General features: G+C 36.9%; 1 protein-coding gene across 4 annotated transcripts in view; it reads right to left on the bottom strand.

Annotated features, from left to right (window-relative positions):
• LOC150106132 (TNF receptor-associated factor 3-like) overlaps window positions 1–22,401 on the bottom strand; it is a 285,373-nt gene that overhangs the window by 107,566 nt on the left and 155,406 nt on the right. For all 4 annotated transcript variants that reach the window (XM_090393885.1, XM_090393884.1, XM_090393886.1 and 1 more), the window contains 2 exons: window positions 12,791–12,844; window positions 1,551–1,592 (listed from right to left, as the gene is read on the bottom strand). In XM_090393885.1, coding sequence (XP_090250011.1) covers window positions 1,551–1,592; window positions 12,791–12,844 — 96 coding nt within the window. The remainder of the gene's footprint in view (window positions 1–1,550; window positions 1,593–12,790; window positions 12,845–22,401) is intronic.

Below are 22,401 nucleotides of genomic sequence, written 5' to 3'. Positions count from 1 at the left end.
CATACTGTGGCAACAGACTAACCATTCTAACTCTGTCACTCTTTTCTTTCGCTACCTTTAACAATACTTTCAAGTCCTCTCTCATAAAAAATTTATCACCTTTCAATTCATTCGTACCTGCCACTATTATTAATTCTTTCACCCTCTGTTTTTGCACTCTAATACTCTCACTTACATCCTTAAATTTCGTACCCGGTAAGTACGATTTAGTTACACTACCATCTATCATCCCTCTTAATAACGAGTCACCATACAACACTTTTTCCTTCATTTCAGAAACTCTCTCATTCTTGCACTGTTTTTTTACGTTAGCCGAATCACTCTGGAAAGAGTTTTGCAGGTGCTCTAATTGCCGCTGTGTATTTTGTATCACTGTGTGCAACCTAGTGATCTCACTTCCTACAAATAATTTCTCATTATTTTTATCAATTAAACCATTTTCTCTCTCAGTATGGTTGCTTTCACTCTTTCTTAGATCACCGCTCTCATTGCCATCTTGTACATCGCAATTCTCTATCAAGCCACTATTTTCACTCACATTCTGGCAATTCTGGCTTTCTTCAACCATAACAATCTCACTACCTGACACATACTTCAACTCCTCACTTTGCTTACACTTTCTGCACATTCTCCCACCACTATCACTTTCAATCCAAATTCCAGCCTCATTTGGGAATGCATACATCCCACACACATCACATTGGACAAACTCTCTCACATTATAGTTTTTGTACAGTGGCGTCGTATTTTTGGATGCCATTATCTTACGTCGCATTGGCGCCATATTCAAATCTATGAAACGTAACGTTATACACTAAATTAAATAACGTGATTCACACCAAAATCCCACAGACACAACAAGCTACCAAAATTAGGCAATATTACGTTATGATTTTAACCTATATTCTAATTTTTATTCAAAATTGTACTTAGCTTTCGGGAGCTCTCTGAAAACACAACCATCCGCCTGGCCCTCTAGCGGGCAATCATGATAAGTAGCATAGAAATAGAAGACACAACATAAATGAATTTTAATTAGGAAAAGATTTTTGGAAATTTTTCTAGTGTTTATTTCCTTTTCTTTTGGGGGGAGCCAAAGCCCCTTGGCTTCCTCCCTGGGCATGCCACTGATGAGTACACTGTGAGCACACTATATAGTACAAAATTCTTCTTGTAAACTCTTTGAACAAGAACATGCTGGCTGCCATTGAGCTTATTAGCATCAGTGCTATATAAAACACTATCTGCACAGCATAGATGTAACAAATCTTGCCAAACAAATCCACTCAATCACATAGTCATAAAAATCGAACCACTACAAATATCAGGTAGTGATAATATGAAATTTTTATTACAACAAAATTACTTATATCTATGCAAACATTCTCCTTTCAACACTCTGCGAAAGATAACATGTACATTATAAAATCTAAAATGTACTATGAGAAGTTATATATTAGGTTAGAGTAGAGTTCCAATGGCGATGGTGGTGTATACTGTATTAGTAATAATAATGAAACTGTTATCATGAATTTAAGCATTATACTCACTTTGATCATGTTCTCTGTTTCTAGCTTTGCCTTGTCCAGTTCCTAGAATAAATTGAAATATGGTTTTAATCTGGTTTACACTTTTATTATTTGTGTGTGGGGGGTGGGTGTATGCATGCTGTGTGTGTTTTCATGCAAAATTTCATGGTCGATAAATATGTTTTACATGAGCAAACATATATACACAGAGAATCCCTCAGAAAGATGTACGTTCAGCTATTAAAGAATATTTATATATAAAGAAATGTAAAAGCTCATCATCATCATCAAATTCCTGCCATGTACAGGATATGATAATACTACATGAAAAATTTACATCATTACTAACTTCCTATCTACAATTTTCCTCCAAATTAGTCTGTTACTTGTCAAGACTCCAACATTACCAGATCTTATATTTCTATCTTTTAATGCACTTTGTACCGTATCAATCCACCTATATCTTAGTCTTCCTCTGGGTCGTTTTCCTCCCAACTTGGCAGAGAACATTTGTTTTGCTAATCTTTCCTCTCCCATTCTGTTTAAGTGATCATACCACCTGATATTAGCTCTGCTAATGCATTCCTGGATGCTGACAATGTCAAGTTCTTCTTTCCTAATGTCCTCGTTTTTAATATGATATTGCCATTGATGCGATTTGTTCACGCCTCTAATCTTTCTCAGGACTCTCATATCCACAATCTCTAGTCTTTGGTCAAGTGTTTTACTTCTGACCCAGCTCTCAGATCCATAAGTTAAAACTGGTTTGAACACTGTCTTGTATGCAGCTAATTTAGTGTTCCGACTAATTTCTGTCTTATTCCATATGAATTTATTCAATTGACTTCCTACCATATACCAGCTTTGTTGATTCTGTTGTCTATTTCCATATATAATTTATCATCTTCACTAAAAATCGTGCCCAAGTAGCTGAAATGTTTTACTTGTTCCACAGGTTCTCCATTCACAACACAGTTGACATTTTCACTGATTCTGCCTATTTGCATTGTCTTTGTCTTTTTATTGCTGACCTTCATACCATATCTATTACAACAGTTATTCAATTTAGTCAGAGAATCTTGCAGACTTGTAGCGGATTTATTTAGAAGTATAACATCGTCCGCATAAACCAAAGAGCTGACATTAACATCTCCAAATTTGATTTCATGTTTAATACCACTTTCCTTCATAATGTGATCCATATAGATAATGAATAACACAGGAGATAATGTACATCCCTGTCTCACACCAGATTTAACATTAAACCATCTTCCTGTACTTCCTGCAATTCTAACTGCTGACTTCAAACTCAAATAAAGACTAAGTATTGCTTGATATAATGCCCCATTGACACCATATAACTGTAGCGTATTGAATACCTTCTCTCTTGGAACCTTGTCATATGCCTTTTCCAAATCAACAAAACTTAAATACAGATCTTTGTTATAATCCCATGATTTCTCCACTATTTGTCGTAAAGTCAAGATCTGATCCTGACAGCCTCTATTTGACCTAAATCCAGCTTATTCTTCACCAAGCTTTTCTTCCACAATTCTTCTCAAGATATATGCAAGTATACTTGCATATATCTTACCAGGAACACTCAATAGGGATATACCTCTGTAATTCTCACATTCAGTTTTATTTACCTTTTTATATATAGGTACTATGAGAGCTCTACTCCAATCATTGGGAATTCATCCCTCTGTCCAGGCATTCTGAACTATGCAGTGTAGCCACTGTAAGACTTTTATACCACCATACTTCAGCATTTCTGGTCGAATATCATCTACTCCTGCTGCCTTTCCACATTTCAAGTCTTTGATGGCTTTTTCAACTTCAAGTATGGATATGTATTCCTGACTGCATGCCTGGTCAGTGTTTTTTGTCACTCTGCTGTCATCACTGCTTATTTCATTTAGCAAATTTTCAAAGTAATTACTCCATACTTCAAGGATATCTTTTTTCTCCCATTTTCATTTCACCTTTTCATCTCTAACTCCTTCTCTAACATCTCTAAGCACACATCTAACAGATTGATGTGCCACAAGATAAAAGCAAAATAAATCCATAATGCAATGCAAGCACTGGTCGCTAGGTGGTGAGTATTAAATATCAGTTGTTGTGTAGATCAGTGACAAGATAAGTAAATTTTATATCTAATGTTTGGTGATATTGCTTAATTTGTAGACAGAGTTACTGTGAAATATTTGAGTGTGAAATGCAGTTAAATTCTTGTGAAACAAATCTTATACAGTGAAATGCACAAGATTTGTTTTCTGAGAAGTAAAATGAATGAAATGATTGATGCATTAGATATTAGGAGTAAGTGAGCAAAAGTGTCGATCATGATAGTAGGAACAAATGATTTGACTGGAAACAAGGAAAATGCAAACTGGATATCGGGAAGTGGTTGAGAAGGAAAAAAGATAATAGCGTGAAAGGAAAGGTAGTCAGAGTGTTGCCCAAGTATGACAGTGATGAGATTATGAGAAGAGCAAGGATTATGAATGATATATTAGTGAAAAGATATATGTGTGAAGAGAAAGAAATGCAGTTTGTTAATGTGTGGAATGAGTTTGAAGGACAAATTAAACTTTAGAGAGGTTTATGGCCTATAAGAGTGATGGATCCATTTGAATGGTTTTATTGTAAGTCATTTGGATGGACTATGATGTGGAAGAGTTTGGGAGTAAGGAAGTAGAGACAAGTGGTGCTTATGAATGGAGAAGTGAGTAGCCTGAGTGTAGAGAATATTGGCTCCATGGGCAAAACACTTTGGATTCCTTTGCAACTTATCTTAACAGATAAGTTGTTAACAGATAACACATTAGTAAAATAATTAAATAACAGCTTGCATTTTCTTGCCACATTAGTCTCTTGCCTTTCAGATGGTTCAATATCTTTTCCATTTATGGAAAGCCAACACACTCGAAGATATCTATCATCATCATCCAGTCCAACAGCATGCAGTTCTCAAAGCACATATAGAGCCAGGGCTAATATGCAGCCCTTTCCACTCAATTATCTTTGCTATACTACATGCTACCTCCTTACCTACTCCTTCCAAAACACAAAGAACAAAATACCACTACTTTTATTCCATATACCTCAGGAATATCTGAAAAGATATACCTGAGGTACATCTGAAAAGAGAGCCAGAGTACTAATGAAATATCACCTTCATGCCATATTCAAACCACATATCAAATGAGTAACTCTGACCCCTTTCCCAAGAACAAACTCCATCCTTTAGCACATTCAGGAATGTATGAAGATTCCCTGTCTCTGTGACTTGGTAGACAGGAAAGTCTGTTAACATCCGCCTTGGTGACAATCATTGGTGACCATAAAAAATAAATTTTCTACCATTATTATTATTGTTGCATGACATCTCTCAGGAGTTCAAGGACTCTTCATGGGAAGGCATGCTACTCCACTACAACTCACCATCTCCCATACTTAATCCTCCAACTACATGACACTAATACCATCAACACCATCTATTGCCCAGCACTGTCACCAACAGTATATTTTATTTGCAAATAGTGTGCCTTTGTTTGGCCAATTTGCTTGTATAATCACAGAGAATATTGCTGTTATCAACCCACTTCTCTTTGCTAGTTCTCAGAGCCTCTCTAACACCTTAACTGCAATTCCTGATATACAAATTGCCTATAATTTTGACCTTTATTGAGGTCTCATCAGTGGGAGACAGACCCAGAAGTGATACCAAGGTTGAAGTAATGCAGAAGTCATATTTCCATATATAAGTAGTCAAAAGGTGTCACACTTTTCACACCAGACACAAAAGGTGTCTGGCTTCCACTTTTATTTATTTATTTATTCATATGGAGTTTCCTCCCTTTTCTCCCCCATCCCTATTGGGGCAAGTTGAGCCCCCTCATAGGAGGATTAAGTATTTATGGCTGTAGATCCATGTGTTCACAGGGCCGGTTTGCCTGCTTGTGGAATGAAAAACCCCAGATAAACTGGGGGGGAAAACCCTGCTGTCCATGCCCAAGACCGGCTAACTTGACTATGGTTGAAGAAGATCCTTAAGCTCCTCATGTTGGCAAAGGGAATCAAACCAAGGACACTCCTTCCCTAGACATATGGTTGCGAAGCGCAAACCCACTAGGCTAACCGCGCGGACTGGCTCCCACTGATGAGACCACAATAATGGTCAAAACGAGTCTAAGTAGTGACCCTTCCCATAAAGTATAGCATTATACATGTCTATAAGGATATGTGCTTTGCATTATGGGATACTAAGGCAAGTAATGTGAAGTCATTAGCTTTTATATATGAGTTGCCCAATCCTGAAATTACGTCAGGTGCAAACTTTGTTTGCTTACACTTGGATAAAGGATTAAACCAAGAATATAATTTCTTGGCATCTTTAATTTATAGTATACCAAGTGGAAAAACTTCCAAAATCATTCATCATCACAACCACTCTTTCACCTTGCTCAGCCATGTCATACTATCTGTCATTCCTCCAGGCAAACACTCCTCTGGCATTCTGTTTTGCAATGCACAGATCATTGAATCTCCATATATCACACCTCTTGCCTTGTTCACCTGCATCCTTCCCTTTCTCCTCTGACACTTTCTCTCTCAATTACCTGCCATCCTGTCATCTCTTCATCCCAGGATCCTGCACCACCATTTCACCTTCCTCTCATTCTCTCTCTTCTTCTGGTTCTCCTATTCTCTCCCACTTGAAATGAGGAATATGCAGAGTGATGTTAAATGTCTAATGGAAAGTAATGAAAGTGTGCAAGAGAACAGAATGAAAGAAAAAAGAGTGAAAGGGGGTGACAAGTGATTCCAGGATGGCAGTATATGGAGATTCCATAATTAGAGGACTAATCACTGAGAGAGTCCATAAAGTCTGCTATAGAGGTGGGAGAATGAATATGATAATTAAGATGTTGGAGATGAGGAAGAAATGAGCAAGGGAGTTAATTGTGATTGTGGGGATGATTGATCTAAGTGAACATAAGGAGGATGTGATGACGAATATCAGTAGGCTATTGAGAAGAGTGAAAGATAACAGTGTAGCAGGAAAGACTGTCAGTGTGTTGCCAAGGTATGACAATGAGTTGTGACAGGGAGCTAAAATCATAAATGGTATGATAACAGAGGTGTGTGTGAGGAGAAGGAGTACAGTTTGTGGATGTATGGCATGTGTTTGAGGGAAGAATGAAATGATACAAGCTTGATGGGTTGCATTTGAATAGCTTTGGAGTGAATATACTGGAGAAAGTGTTGTTGTATGGAAGTACAGTGTGTGATTTGTGCAAGAGATCAGAACAAAGAGATGAAGGGAAAAATCAGGAGAGTGGTATTGAAGAGATGGAAGTGGAAAGAGTAGCAGTGAAAAGAGTAGTAGTATGAGAGATGAAGAGAGAACAGGAATGCAAGAGGAAGAGGTAAATGGGATGGACATGGAGACATGGCATAGGGAGAGTGGATGTCGAAAGTGGCAGTGAATGTGTGTATGAAGATGGAGTATATTGTGATGTGGATGGAGAAGTGGAGACAGAGCAGATATATGTGGTAAGTGGTGACAAAGATGATTGGATAGGTGTGGTGGGGAAATCACAACCAACAAGTGGCTTGGATAGGACTGGTTATAGACTTAAAATTGAACTGCTGTGTTTTCTAGCATTTGTTTACTAATGCTAGAAATATCAGAAATAAGGGGGATAAAATGGTTTCACTGATTGAGTTTATTTGCCCCAAAATCATCAGTGGTCTTTGGAATGTGGAGTATGAGAACAGATTGAGAGAATGTAAGTTGCAAAGCCTCATGAAAAGGAGGAGGGAGGGGTATGATTAAGACATATAAGTTAGTCAGGGGTTGTTATCAGGTTGACATGGAAGAGGGGGAAGTAGAACAAGAGGCCATTGCTGGAAACTGTTATACAGACCAGTCTGTATAACTGCAGTTGTAATCATGGTATTGGAGAGATTGATTAGGAACAGAATACAAGAATGCATTGATGGACACAATATTTTTGGTTGACGAGTGAAACTCATTGCCTGAGTGTGTTGTCAATGCATACACACTGAAACAGTTTAAAGAAAGGTTGGATAAGCATTGTGTGGAATAGTGTGTACCTCCCATAATAAGTCGCTGATTTCATGGAGGTCAGGTATTAATAATAATAATAATAATTTTTGCTCTTTTTCACTTTCTAGTCTCTTGTTCTTTTTAGTCTCCTCTTCTTTCACATGTCTTAGCTCATTCCTCATATGTTCCTCTTCTTCCGTTAGTGCATCTCTCTCTCTCTCTCTCTCTCTCCAACTTACACTCACTCATCATTCATCCTCCCAATCAACAACAACAACAATGCCATCTTTCAAACCTACTGCACTCTCTAATTTTATATTCTTATTCATATGCTGCTTGTTTTTCTCACCTTCAATCATTCTAGTCATTTCTCTTGGTTAGCATTCACTCGTTTCTGATGTAACCCTGATGAAGTCTGTTATATTGATTTTGAGATTACCAAGCTCTTCCCATTTTCTACACTCTCCAGTTTCTTGCCTGCCATATTTCTAACTGCTGGAATGCAAACATGTCACAAACACCACATATCACAAAAACCCATAGTATGCTGATAAGATGTAGTCCTTAAATGTTGGCAGACTGGACGATACATATTGGTAATTTGCAGCAGCAGCACCATTATTCAAACACTGCACCAAGAACACTAACCAATTATTCTAAAATGTTATGTTAAAATACAAATTCAACAAGTGCAAACTATCCATAGACTATATGTTCTATCTAGATTTGACTCCCCATAAGTTTAAAGCAAAAACTCCAATAAATGATTATTATTATTATTATTATTATTCAGGCCTTCATGGAGTCAAAAGACTCATCGTGGGAGGTCCTTCCTAAGAAACACAAAGTCTATAATACCAGTCCTTAAACCCATTGACTGTTTTCGCTCTCACCACTCCATCAGGCAATACATTCCATGGTTCAACTCCATGCAAAGAAACCACTCCTCACCCTCTTGCTCAGGGTTTCCTTTCGTAACCTCCAGGGATGGCCACTTGTCATCGCTCTTTCCTGCTATTCAACCAAGCGAAGGAACTCCTCAGTTCTCCAGTATCAACCCTGTAATCACCTTTCAACAGTTTAAAAGTCTCAATCATATCACCTCTCCTTCTTCTATCCACCAAACTGTGCAGTCCACATTCCTTCAGCCGATCCTCATAACTAAAATTGTACAGACCTGAAACCATCTTTGTTATCTGCCTTTGTACCCTTTCCAGAGTTAATTTATCCCCTTCAAATCCTGGGGATCAAATCTGAGAACAATAGTCTAAGAGTGGTCTGATCAGAGTCTTATACAATGGAATGATAACCCTTTTATCTCTGCAGGTCAGTGTCCTTCTCATTATTGCAACAATCCTCTGTGTTACTTTCACCACCTTTGCAATATGTCCCCTAAATTTCAGGTTTCTATCAATCATCAACCCGAGATCTCTTGTCTCCTCTATTTCCTCCAGTACAACTCCTCCCATAGAGTATACAGTGTCCCATCGATGTTTCCCAAACCTCAAGCCCTTACATTTTGCTCATTAAACTGAAACCCTTATTCATTTGCCCATCTATCTAGCCTATTCAAATCCTCTTGCAGGCCTGCCACATCTGCACTATTACCAATAATACTTCCCAGCTTTGCATCATCTGCAAACAACTGAATATCCCCTTGAAATCCACTGACAATGTGATTGATATAAAGGTTTCAACAATATAGGTCCCAGTACTGAGCCCTGCGGGACCCCACTTGTAACCCTCTGCTTCCTTGAAACTGCCCCACCATACACAACTCTCTGATACCTATCGGGCTGCCAATCCTGAATCCAGTTGACCAATCTGACATCCAGACCCATGTGCTGCAACTTAAATATCAGCTTATCATGTGGCACCCTGTAAAATGCCTTTGCTAAGTCTAAGAAAATGGCAGTATATTCCTTTCCCTCATCTAATGCTCTTGTAACTTTATCATAAAAGGCTAGCATATTGCTAAAACAAGAGTGCCCCTTTACAAATCCATGTTGACTCTCACAGATAACATTACCCTCATCTTCCCAATGCTGTATAAGGTCCTTCACTATTTTCTCCAAGATCTTACTAACTACTGATGACACACAAACTGGCTTATAATTAGACACTTCTAGTCTGCTACTGCCCTTATGCAATGGCACTATCTTACCTGCCATTCCATCAGCACCTTTCCTGCAGCCATACTTTCATTGAAAAGCCAGGTCAAAGGTGCTGTCAGTTCCCTAGCACATTCTCTCAAAACTCATGGTGAAATACCATCCAGTCCCACAGCTTTATTGACATCCAGAGTACTTAGTATTTGAAACACTCTCCTCCTGTACCTCTAAACCTCGAACCTGCCCTATCCCTCTAGCATTAAAATTTTTGTCCACGATATCATTCCCTATTTTTATCCACAATATCATTCTTCCACAGTCATTTACCCTGATAAGTTTGGGCACAAGCTCAGCAATGTCTCAAAAAAAAGGGTAACCAGTAGCATATTTCAGGGTTCTGTTCTTGCATCCCTGCTATTTGGAGAATTGTAAGTAGGATTGCTGATGTTAATTCCCTTCAGGAAGATTTGAATAGACTTTTTACTAGGACAAAGGAGGTGTTATACTCTGAATGAAAGAAAAATTCAAAACCTTTACCTTCATTCAGATTTAACACATTTATTAATTCCAGAGCCAGTGTTAATATATCAAGAGAAAAATAACCAATTGTAATTTATCAGTTACGTTAATATTTAAGAAAGTTTTACCTAATGCATCATATTGAAAATAATTAAGTGTTTTGTGAAGTTTAAACTATGTGTAATCTATGTAAGTGCTGTTACAATGTTGAAGGCAAAGGACAATCTGATTATACAGCAATGGCCTGAAGTCATACACGTGCACCTAATAGAACACGCATGCGGATGTCCTCCGAAGAGCACACTAGGGGAGAGATTGGTGCTAGGTGCTGAAAGGAGTGACACGCCATGAGGAAAGGGAGAAATCAGGATGATGTAGGCAAGAAACATAGGGAACATTTTAAAAGGCGCTGCGGTGCCAGCTCATGGCTTTTTCTCGATCCCTGTACTGGAGTTGTCATCAACAGAGAAGTCCATTGTGAGATCATTGCAGCAAGCGACAGCATCCATGGGCAGTTCTAGGCTGTGGAATAATGACCTGACAAGGTAAAGTTCCAGATCACGCCGGAGATTGAAGACCCATGCCCAGCCGATTGATGAGCGAGCGGGGAGCCAGAATTGCTTCCCCCCGTCAGCGATGTGTCGAGTCTGAATTCAACTGATGTGTAGAAAAGCCGAGGTAAATCTGAAAATTTATGTTGTAGGGATACACATGAAGGCCTAGTGCATCGCCAACTACTGGTAATGTAGACTCTTATTTGTTATGTAAAATTGTGTAGGGGATAATAATTAGATATAGGTAAAATCTTCAATTCAGGACTTAGCCCTCGTTGAAAGAACTTTAGGAGTTATGCTGATGAAACTTAGGAACTCTATACTTTAATTGGAATAATAGTGTGAAGATATTTGTTAATGTATCAGAAGTATAGAAAGAATAACCTTTAATAGTGTCATATATAGATGAGAGTTAGATTTTTGTTAGAATTAATGGTATGAAATTATGATATAATATGTTAAAGGAGATTTAGCAATCATAAGTGAAACTACTTACTTCCCAATATTATCAAGATTAATTTTATGTCAGTAAAAATTTCTTATAACATGTATTATGTCTATTCAGTGAATTAAATATTAATTTCTTTTGAAATGAATATGAAGACTTTCCTAATTTTAATTTACTGAACCATTCATAAAAGTTCGAACCAAGGCGAGAGGTAAGAATAACAAACATAAAATAGGGGGCTACGACTGCGAGATAAATCCTAACAGTGAGATTAATTGAGAATACTCTGCTAAGTGTTTAAGAATTACGAGACAGTGTGCTTATCTAGACTTTGGTTCCATGAATAAATATTCATCAAATACATTTTAGGGTGGCACAATATAAATATAAATTTTCCCTAAAATTAAAAACAAACCAGTACCAGAATTGAAACAAAGGAATTGGCACCAATTAACGACACTTCCTTTGTCTTCATAGCCCACGTGCACATCTTGTAAAATTGCTCATCGGCCTAGATTGATAGTTAAGACATGACTCACTGATGTTAGATTAAGAAATTACTTTAGGGGATAAGTCAGAACAGAAGATAAATATAAAGATATATATATATATGAATACAAATATTAAAATAAAATTGGAACTCAAGTTTAACAGAGGGAGGTTGTAGTTTTGATATTAATAAATGCAAGGTGTCATTTTGGAATGCAGAAATATAAGGCTGTGTACTATATTTACAGTGCTATACTGCAGAAAGTGGACAAGATTCAAGACTTGGGAGTGATGGTTGACAACAGACTGAAGTTTAAAGGATATATTTTAAGTATTGCAAAGAATACACATTGTAGTGCCACTATGATAAGAAGTACTCTAACATGTAGGGATAAGGAGGTGGTTGTGCTACTGTATGAAGCACTGGTCAGAACACATTTAGACTTACTGTGCTCAGATTTGTACCTTTGAGCTGGCACTGATCATGCCCCTTGTTAAACTCATTCACTGTCAGGGCACTCACTACTATTTATGGTGGCCATTGATTTCACTCATTCATCACTCTCCTAGCAAAAAATCTTATGTGCTCACCTTTACAAACCATACTCTTACCCAACTTCCTGGGATGACCTTGCTTCTTTCTCTATTTATTTGTCATATATTGAAATTTTTTTTGTTTCTCCTTCCAACTACTAACCACACTCAAATTTGCTTAACTTTTTTCGTGAGCCATTAGTAGCAGATTTTCTATGAAGACCATGAAGAAATTTTTCATATTTTCATTTTTCACTTCTGACATACATTTTCACCACCCACAAATCTCTCTTTCTCTCTTGTACTAATAAATACATCATGCACACTATGCAAAAAAGGTTTACTTTCCTAGTGATTAACCCTCCAATTCTATAAATACAGCATTTTGATTTTCATAGTCTGAGTCTCAAAACTTTTTGTTCATCTCTGATATAATGATACTAAAATAAATATTCAGAATATTCAGAATATTATACTCATGCGTAAGAGATTAATAAAGCAAAAAACAAATGTTCTTTTCTTACCTCTTCTAGTTTTATATACCTGTAATGCAGGGAAAGTCTTTCTTGTCTGCTTGCCTGGAAATATAAATGATGCATTCCAGTTATAAACTGTTTGGATACAATATTTCCAAATATATTTTAATATAACAAATGCAATGAATCTCCTATGTCAGTGAAGATTATATACAATTAAGAAAATGATCACAAAAATCATAAAAAGGTTTATTTTTAATTTCAATCTTATTGAGTGATATTGTTATTATGAATTATTATTATTATGAATGTTATGAATTATTATTATTACTGTTATTATGAATGCCCCTCCAAGGTTTATAAAGACAAGAAGGGATCCATTTACATGCTCATACTTCCATGCCTACCATATTCTCTCTTTTCACTTGAAGATGAGTTAGCCGCTCTCATATGGAGGTAGCAGGAATTTTTCTCCCAGAAACCCAGGTTTTTCATCCTGCATACAGACAAATCAGATAGACAAATCAGATAGCTAAAGGGTCTGCTAAAGAATATATTATTACTGCATTATTATTAACTTTATTATTATTATTATTACTACTATTACTACTACTAATAATAATATCAGAGTATAGTAGTATACATATATCAGAGCTTGCACATGCAACAAAATGTTATATAGAATTTTATTAAAAAACTGCAAGTTTCCAATGTTCCTTGCCATAGAGGTTTGTAATTAATAGTTTTAATGGAACATTGCACTAGACATTTAATATAATTTTCATACCTTATACATGTAACAAAAATTATATAGAACAAGATAGACAAAACCACAATGAAAAACACAACACCCTACACCACACGCACCCCTTGTATGTTCAGGAACATCAAAACCCATGAAGACGGTTACCCAATACGGCCTACAGTCTCTTACAAGAAAGAACACCACCACAGCCCCATTAGCAAAATTCGTAGCCAAACTTATCAAGCCATTACTTACAATGTCAAACTCTATGATAAAAAATACAGATGACCTATTCCAGAAAATAAGTAACGTAACTTTATCCCAGGAAGAAATCCTCACCTCACTGGATGCAACTTCATTATACGCTAACGTGGAAGTCCCCAGAACGTTAGACATCGTACACACAACTCACAAAGGACTACACCCTGCACGCATTCACGAAATTAACACCTTATGACATCATAAACTGGATCAAACTCATAATATCAGCTAACTTCTTTAAGTTCAACAACAACATGTATGTTCAAATTTTTGGTCTCCTTATGAGCCAAAACATCAGTCGACAACTAGCGAAATTATTCCTGGCACACATAGAATCACTCCCCCGCCCGGCATCACCTTTTATGGCAGATACATGGTTGACAACATTATATGAATTGGAGAACCAACACACATCACCACCTTACAAGCATCCCTTAACAATTACAGCAACAGACTAAAATTCACCATGGAAACTGAACAGAACAAATCCATCAATTTCTTAAACCTGAGATTAATCAGAACTAACAACAAAATAGCCAAGAAAATATACCACAAATGGTGCAATTTGTGGTGCAATTGGTCAGCGAGCGGTACTTCTGAGACAGTGCCTGTGAGTTATGCCAAGGTTGAGAGTTTGAGCCTCACCAGGGGAAAATGTGATTCTAGGGGATATTCGGTTGTTTGCGGATGATGCGAAGCTGGAAAGGGTTATTAGTAATAGTGCAGATGTGGTAGCTCTATAAGAGGATTTGAATAAGCTAGATAGATGGGCAAATAAATGGAAGTGTCGGTTTAATGCAGCAAAATGTAAGGTCTTGAGGTTTGGGACACATTGACGCCATGGGAGGAGTTAAACTGGAGGAAGTAGGAGAGACAAGAGATCTGGGTTTGATGATTGATATAAACCTGAAATTTAGTGGACATATTGCAAACGTAGTGAAGGTAACGCAGAGGATTGCTGCAATAATGAGAAAGACACTGACCTGCAGAGATAAAATGATTATCATTCTGTTGTATATGACTCTGATCAGACCACACTTAGACTATTGTTCTCAGATCTGGTCCTCAGGATTTGAAGGGGATAAATTAACTGTGGAAAGAATACAAAGGCAGATAACAAAGATGGTGTTAGGACTGTATAATGTTAGTTATGAGGATCGGCTGAGGGAGTGTGGACTGCAGAGCTTGGTGGATAGAAGAAGGAGGGCTGATATGATTGAGACTTTTAAACTTTTGAGAGGTGGTTACAGGGTTGACACTGGGGAGTTCTTTTGCTTGGTTGAACGGCAGGAAGGAGTCATGACAAGGGGCCATCCATGGAAGTTACAAAAGGAAACTGTGAGAAAGAGGGTGAGGAGTGGTTTCTTTGCATGGAGGGTGGTTGAACCATGGAATGCATTGCCTGATGGGGTGGTGAGAGCGAGAACGGTCAATGCAACACAAAGGAGTGTTATGATAGACTTTGTGTTTCCTAGGAGGGACCTCCCTCGATGAGTCTTGATAGACTTCTGTTTCTTAGAAAGGACCTCTCACGATGAGTCTTTTGACTCCATAGGGGCCTGAATAATAATAATAATAATAATAATAATAATAATAATAATAAAACCCACACATATCAGAAACTACCTCCATTTCAGTTCATACCATCTGTATTCAGTTAAAAAATTAGTCATCCTATCACAATTTATAAATGCATTCAAATTCTCAACTAACTGTAATTATCTCAACTTGGAAAAGAATTTAACACAGATTTTTAAAAATTGCACTATCCCACACAACTAATAAACTAAGCAAACAGAACAGCAAAAACCCTTCAAAACAACCTAAAACCAAAACAGACTTCCGAACACAGAAGGTTATCGAAACTGCCATACATTCAAAACACATACAAAGCCTACAAATACATTTTCAAACACAAGGAGTATAAGCTAGTATTCACCACTAACCAAAAATTAGAAACTCTCCTAAAACCCACTAAATCTCTCAGACACAAAGAAATATTAGAACACCACAATGTAGGTACAAATTTTCTTGCCAAAAAGACTGTGATATCATCTGCACGTGTGATATCACCATCAGATCTTTATGGCTAGACTTCAAGAACACTTCCGTGACTGCAACATCCCATTCCAGAACATTTAAACACCAAAAAATGAAAACAACAAAAAAGAAAAATAGAATACAGAGTACAGGGAAGATAGAAACAGCAGTTTGACATTGATAATAGACAAACAAGACAATGCTTAGAATATCGGAAACAATAGCCATAAAATGTGATGAAAACTCAATCAACATCCACCGACGCTACCTAATTTCCAAGTGTTGGAAGCTCCACAACATAAAAATTAGGTCATGACTCTGACCAGTAAGTGATAACAAGCTCCCCAAAGGCTGAAATTCCAAGTCATCATGACATAGCCCTACACTCATCCCAGAATGTTCTGATGACGATAGCACAATCGAAACAGCTCGCACCCCGTTAACGCTCTCCCCCACTCTGTGTCCTATAAAAACCCTTCTCCAAAGAAACGCCCTTAAGTATTATAATATATATATATATATTATTTTTATGTCATGTTGTACCATCATTTTGTATTTTGATTTAAGCCAATAAGAATACAATTTGGTCGGCTAAATCCCAAATTGCCAGCCCATCGTCGTTTTTTCAGTATCCAGGTGGATACCCAAAAGTGCACCACGAGAAGGTGGATTGGACATTAGGTCAGAACGACCTTAGCCCTGGTCGGTTCTCCACATTCCTTTAAAGGGTATGTGGAGGTCTCCTCTCAGTTTTACAGTTTTGACCCTTAAGTACTCCTAGTAATGATGTACATTTTTCATGTAGTACTATCATATCCTGTACACCCCTTGAGGATACATGGCAGGAATTTGATGATGATGATGATGATGATGATGATGTTATTTTTAAAAAAAACCTGGGTTTTCTAATTAATTTTCCCACTTTGCCTCAAACCCCCCCCCCCAAGGTTTCCTAAACTTCCCTTTATAACAGCCTAACAGCAGAAGTATACAGAACAGAGACAACCTAACATCCAAACAAAGTATGTGTGAAATTTCTTCCTCTATTAGTCTGCATATATTTACCTTTAAATGCACTTATAATGCCCTAAGAATTCTTGATTAAAAAGCCAATGTTTTTAAAATAAGGGACACTCCTAAACGAAAACAGGCAAAAATAGCTGTAAAAATAATAATTAAGTTGGGTCACTTTTTATGCAGTAGATACGTTCCACAGAAAACTGTATATAAAAAATCGCACAAAAAAGGCCTAACCTTATGTTGAAAAATCAGGGATACGTTCCATAACTTTCTAAAACCCATAAAATCGAAGCAGTGAATTAAAATAAACCTAAAATCGCCTAAAAAATGTTTATGAAATTTCAGGAAAATAAGAATGCCTAAGTTTGTTTTAAAGCTTTATTTATTTAATTTTATTGAAAAGTAACATTTTTTTTTTAACATTTTGTCATCAGAATTATCATCGCTATTAGACAATATTCAGTAACATTTGCAAACTGGTGCAAAATCACTTTCATCATCACAAGAGATAGTCAACGCATTAGATCTGTATGGTAAAGGCAATATTTCTTCACAAACAAAATTAGCTTCACCCTCGTTCTGTGCTGATTTTTTTTTTCTGACATTGTAATCAGTGATTAAACTTGCGATGATGATTTCACTAATTTTTTATACAGCTCGTGATATCCAGACATACAGTTCTTCAGCTCACATTGGAATTTAAAGGCTAGTTCAGAATTTGTGTCATTAACAAGAATATGATTTTCCAATTTATTGCACAGTTCAAGCCCTTCTCGAATTATATTTGCGGTGAGGGAGACAGGTTTTTCTTCCACTTCACTATCGTTTTCTGGATCTTCGACGATATCTAAAGTTAATCGATATTCAATAATATCATTGTCACTTAAGGCATTATCCAAAGCACTTCGTCTACATCGTTCTGGCTAAATGTAGGAAAACCTTCTCCACCAATTTCATGTGCCAATGTAATGATTTCATCTGATAATGTAGATGTTTGCATGGTTGCACTGTTTGCAATACATCCAGGCCAAGCTGCTTTGAGGCAAGCATTTAAAATTTGTGGTCTTATTTCAGCGATAGCAGATGCAACATGATTTAAGCAGTCCAAAATAGAAAATTTTTTCCAAACATCAGTTACTGTTAATGATTCGTTTTCTAGTTTATCCAATATAAATTTTAAAGTGTGCTTAACTTAATATTTTATACAAGTAGCAATTATGCCTTGATCTAATGGCTGACTAATGCTTGTTGTATTGGGTGGAAAAAACACTACCTGCACATTTGGATGTTCTAAATGCATTTTGACTTGGTGCATTGTCAACAATTAATAAAACTTTAAAATCGAGAGCTTTTTGCTTCATGCATGTTTCCACTTCTGGTATAAAGCAATTATTGAACCATTCAGTAAATACAGCAGTTGTTACCCAGGCCTTTGTGTTAGCCATCCAATGTACAGGCAGCTGTTTAAGATCTTTGCCTTTTAGAGCATGTGGTCTTAGAAATCGATTTACTAGGAGGGGTTTCAACATTCGATCTCCTGATGCATTGCTACAAAGTAACAACGTTACTCGATCTTTGCTTGCTTTAAACCCACTTGCTTTTCCCTCAGACTTTGCGATGTAAGTTCAACTAGGCATTTTCTTCCAAAACAATCCTGTTTCATCAGCGTTAAACACTTGATCGGGACAATATCCACCATCTTCAATAATTTTGGCTAACTTCTCTTGAAAATTTTTGGCTGCTTCTTCATCTACTGCTGCAACCTCACCTGTAATCTTCACATTATGAAGTGCCTTCCTTTTTAAAAATCTGGTTTACCATCCTTTGCTAGCCCAAAATTCTTTATCAGCCTGGGAAGCAGAAGTAGACAGCTCCAGTTGCTTCATCTGTTCATAAAAACCGAAAAGCTTTTTGTTTAATTAAATAATCACTTATAAGAATTCTTCTTTGAATTAATTCTTCAATCCAAATTACGAGCGCTCATTCTGTTTTTACTAATAATTTAACTAATAAAGCATCTCTTGAGTACGATGATAATTTGGGACTTAGTTTTGTGCCAGAAATGACAGATTTTCTTATTGCGACTTCATTCTTTTTACTTGCTCATATAGTAGATTTGCCTAAATTAAAATGTTTACCAATCACCATAGATCCTTCTCCTTTTGCTAAGTGATCTAAAATTGCAATTTTCATTTCCAAAGAAAATAAATTTCTTTGGTGCTTTATTTCTCCATTGGACCAAATGTAATTAATTATTAATTAATAATTAAGGATCAATTATTAATTAATAATAACAAATGAGCTAAATTAACAATTAGTTATTAATGAATACATTACAAAATAACCAAGGTGTGTTCCATGAAAATTTCAGGATTTGTGAAGTGTTTCCATTGTAGGAAAAGTTTCGGAAATGCTGGATTACCCTATTATCAGAATGGATTCTCCTTCTGTTGACATGCACAGAAGTGTCGAAAGGTCTCATATCTGTGGGCGTTCACTGCATAACTTTAAATTGGCATAAAAAGAGACCTGAGTGTATATAGAACTCTAATTAAAAACTCTTCCAATGTTCCATACCATAGAAATGAATGTAACACATGTAACATATATAATAAAAATTATTGGTTACACATATCAGCTGTGAAAGTTATTTTATTATATTATTATTATTATTATTACCCAAAGACCTGATGGAGTCAAAGACTCATCTAGGAGGTCCCTTTGTCATACACACAGCTCATCATACTGCAATTTAAATACATTCAAATTCTCTGCAGACACCACACTCTCAGGCAAGGCATTCCAATCATTCAGAAGTCTGCATGCAAGAAAAACCTGCTTCTCTCTCACTTGTTCACACTCTCCTTATACAGCTTCCAAGGATGACCTCTTGTTCTTCCCTGATCTCCCACTATTCTCTGTAAAACCTCTCCAACATTGATCCTATAACAATCATTTACTAACTTGAAAGTCTCTATCATATCTCCCCTCTTCCTCCCATCCACCAGACTCTGTAAATTGCATCTTCTCAATCTTTCCTCATATTTGACATTCCAGAAACGAGGTCAGAAACTACCTTAGTCAGTTTCTGACCTCAAGAACCTTTCCAACATCTCTTCGTCCTTTTGAAAACCAGGTGACCAAATCTGCATGTAGTCCATGTGTCGCCTAATCAGAGCCTTATGCAATGGAACAAGAATCTCCTTATTTCTACAATCAGTGTCCTCCATATCATTCCCAGAATTATTGTGTGTCCTCTAAATTTTAGATCCTTATCCACCATTACCCCAATATTTCTTATTTCCTCCACCTTCAACAATATATCCCTACCAAGCATAAAATCCACATCCCATCTTTCTTTCGCAAATTTTAAAACATTACATTTTGCAACATTGAATTGGCATCCCGACTTTCATGCCCAATAATAATAATAAAAATAAAAAAAATCCGCTAATGCCTTTATATTCCCGTATAGGGAGTAGGCGAGGTTGTTTAGCCCTATTTAACTTTTGGAGACTGAGTGATCAGTTCACTAGCAGCTAATCGGAGACAGCTGGCCCAAGGCTATCACTAATTAAGTGGCATGCAGTGCTGCCATCTTGTGGTCCCTAACCCTAACACAATATATTTAATGTCTGAAATAATGTGGGTTCTACGGTCAATTTTCTTGAGTTTATGGGATGAAAAACCCATGTTTCCAGGAGAAAAAACCTCTTGCCCATGCCAGAGATCAATTAACTCGGGAACCGGTCAAAAAAAGGCTTAGAAAAATTTCCTATAGTCAACGACGATTCGAAACAAAGTCTTTCTTTGTGCAGTTAAGCACTGTGGTATGCAAACGCCACATCCACTGAGCTACAAAGGCTCTACCAATAATATTAATAATAATAATAATACTATAGTAACTACTTACTTATTACAATAAGGTGACAGATGCATTGGATAATGGAGATGGATTAACAATGGTATTCTTATATGCATTCCAGTTTGACAGTCAAATTAGAGTGGATGGGGGTTGGATATTAGACTAGTGCATTGGATTGGAGATTGGCTGTCTGATAGGTATAAACAAGTTGTGTATGGGGTACAATATCTGGAGCATTCATGACCCACTCTAGAAATGCATTCCATTCCTCTCATTTGCCACCTAACAAGCAAAAAAATCTCCTTTTTGTTAGGTGGCGACAGAGAGGAATGCATTTCTAGAGTGGGCCATGAATGCTCCAGATATTGAAGTTTTTCCAGATGACCTCTCATTCTTGCATCACCCATTATCACTTTTATAGACTTCTCTCATCTTATACATCTCAATTATATCACCTTGACTCCTCCTCCTATCTGCAAAGCTTGGAAGCCTACAATTCCTCAATCTGTCCTCATACTCAATATTCCAAACTCCTGAGGCAGTCTTAATTATTTACCTCTTTATAATTTCCTTCTTGTAAACTAGATCTGTGCATAGAAATCTAAACGAGGCTTAATTAGTGCCTTATACAGTGAAATTATCACCTATTTATCCATATGTGTCATAGTTTCTATCATTATATTAGCAATTTCTTGATGACTCTTACAACTTTTACAATGTGTCCATTGAACTTCAGTTCCCTATCAACTAGGATTCCCAGATATGTTGCCTTCTGAAACAAAGTTCCTCTAATATGGTAAACCTCTCAACATCTCCCCTGGTCAAGGTACATAACATTCATACTGAAAGGACATCCCCATTCTTCAACCCAAAGTACCAACTTGTTCAAATCCCATTGTAACAACATCACATCACATCAGATACTGTACAGAAATGGAATCCCAAGAATAGGAGAAGAAGAAATAAGGATTTTTACTGATTTTTTTATTATCGTTATTATTATTTAGGCCTCCAAGGAGTCAAAAGACTCATTGCAGGAGGTCCTTCCTAGGAAACAGAAGTCTATCAAGACTCAACGTTGGAGGTCCCTCCTAGAAAAAGCAAAATCTATCATACCACTCCTTAAACTCATTAACCGTTCTCGCTCTCACCCTCTATCAGGCAATGCATTCCACAGTTCAACCACCCTCCATACAAAGAACCCACTCCTCACCCTCTTGTTCACAGTTTCCTTTCGTAACTTTCAGGAATGACCTTTGTCATTATGCCTTCCCGCTATTCAACCAAGCAAAAGAACTTCCCAGTGTCAACCCTGTAACCACCTCTCAACAGTTAAAAAGTCTTAATCATATCATCTCTCTCCTCCTTCTATCCACCAAACTCTAAATTCACATTCCCTCAGCCAATCCTCATAACTAACATTGTAGAGTTCTGCCTTTGTACCTTTTCCATAGTTAATTTATCCCCTTCAAATCCTCGGAACCAAATCTGAGAACAATAGTCTAAGTGTGGTCTGATTAGGGTCTTATACAATGGAATGATAACTCTTTTATTATTATTTATTATTATTATTACTACGGGCTACTCCAGGAGTCCTTAGACTCATCGAGGGAGGCCCTAAACATCATGTTCACACAACTGTTCAACATTCTCACAGTATTTATCATACCTTGCCTTGAACTCGCTCACTGTCATAGCACTCACAACAGACTCTGGCAGCTTATTCCA

The sequence above is a fragment of the Typopeltis vanoorti genome, chromosome 6 (assembly GCF_054136105.1).
Source record: "Typopeltis vanoorti isolate ZY-2024b chromosome 6, IOZ_Tvanoo_1.0, whole genome shotgun sequence".
NCBI lineage: Eukaryota > Metazoa > Arthropoda > Arachnida > Uropygi > Thelyphonidae > Typopeltis > Typopeltis vanoorti.
The sequence above is the reverse complement of the archived record's forward strand: the minus strand, read 5'-3'. Positions and strand labels throughout refer to the sequence as shown.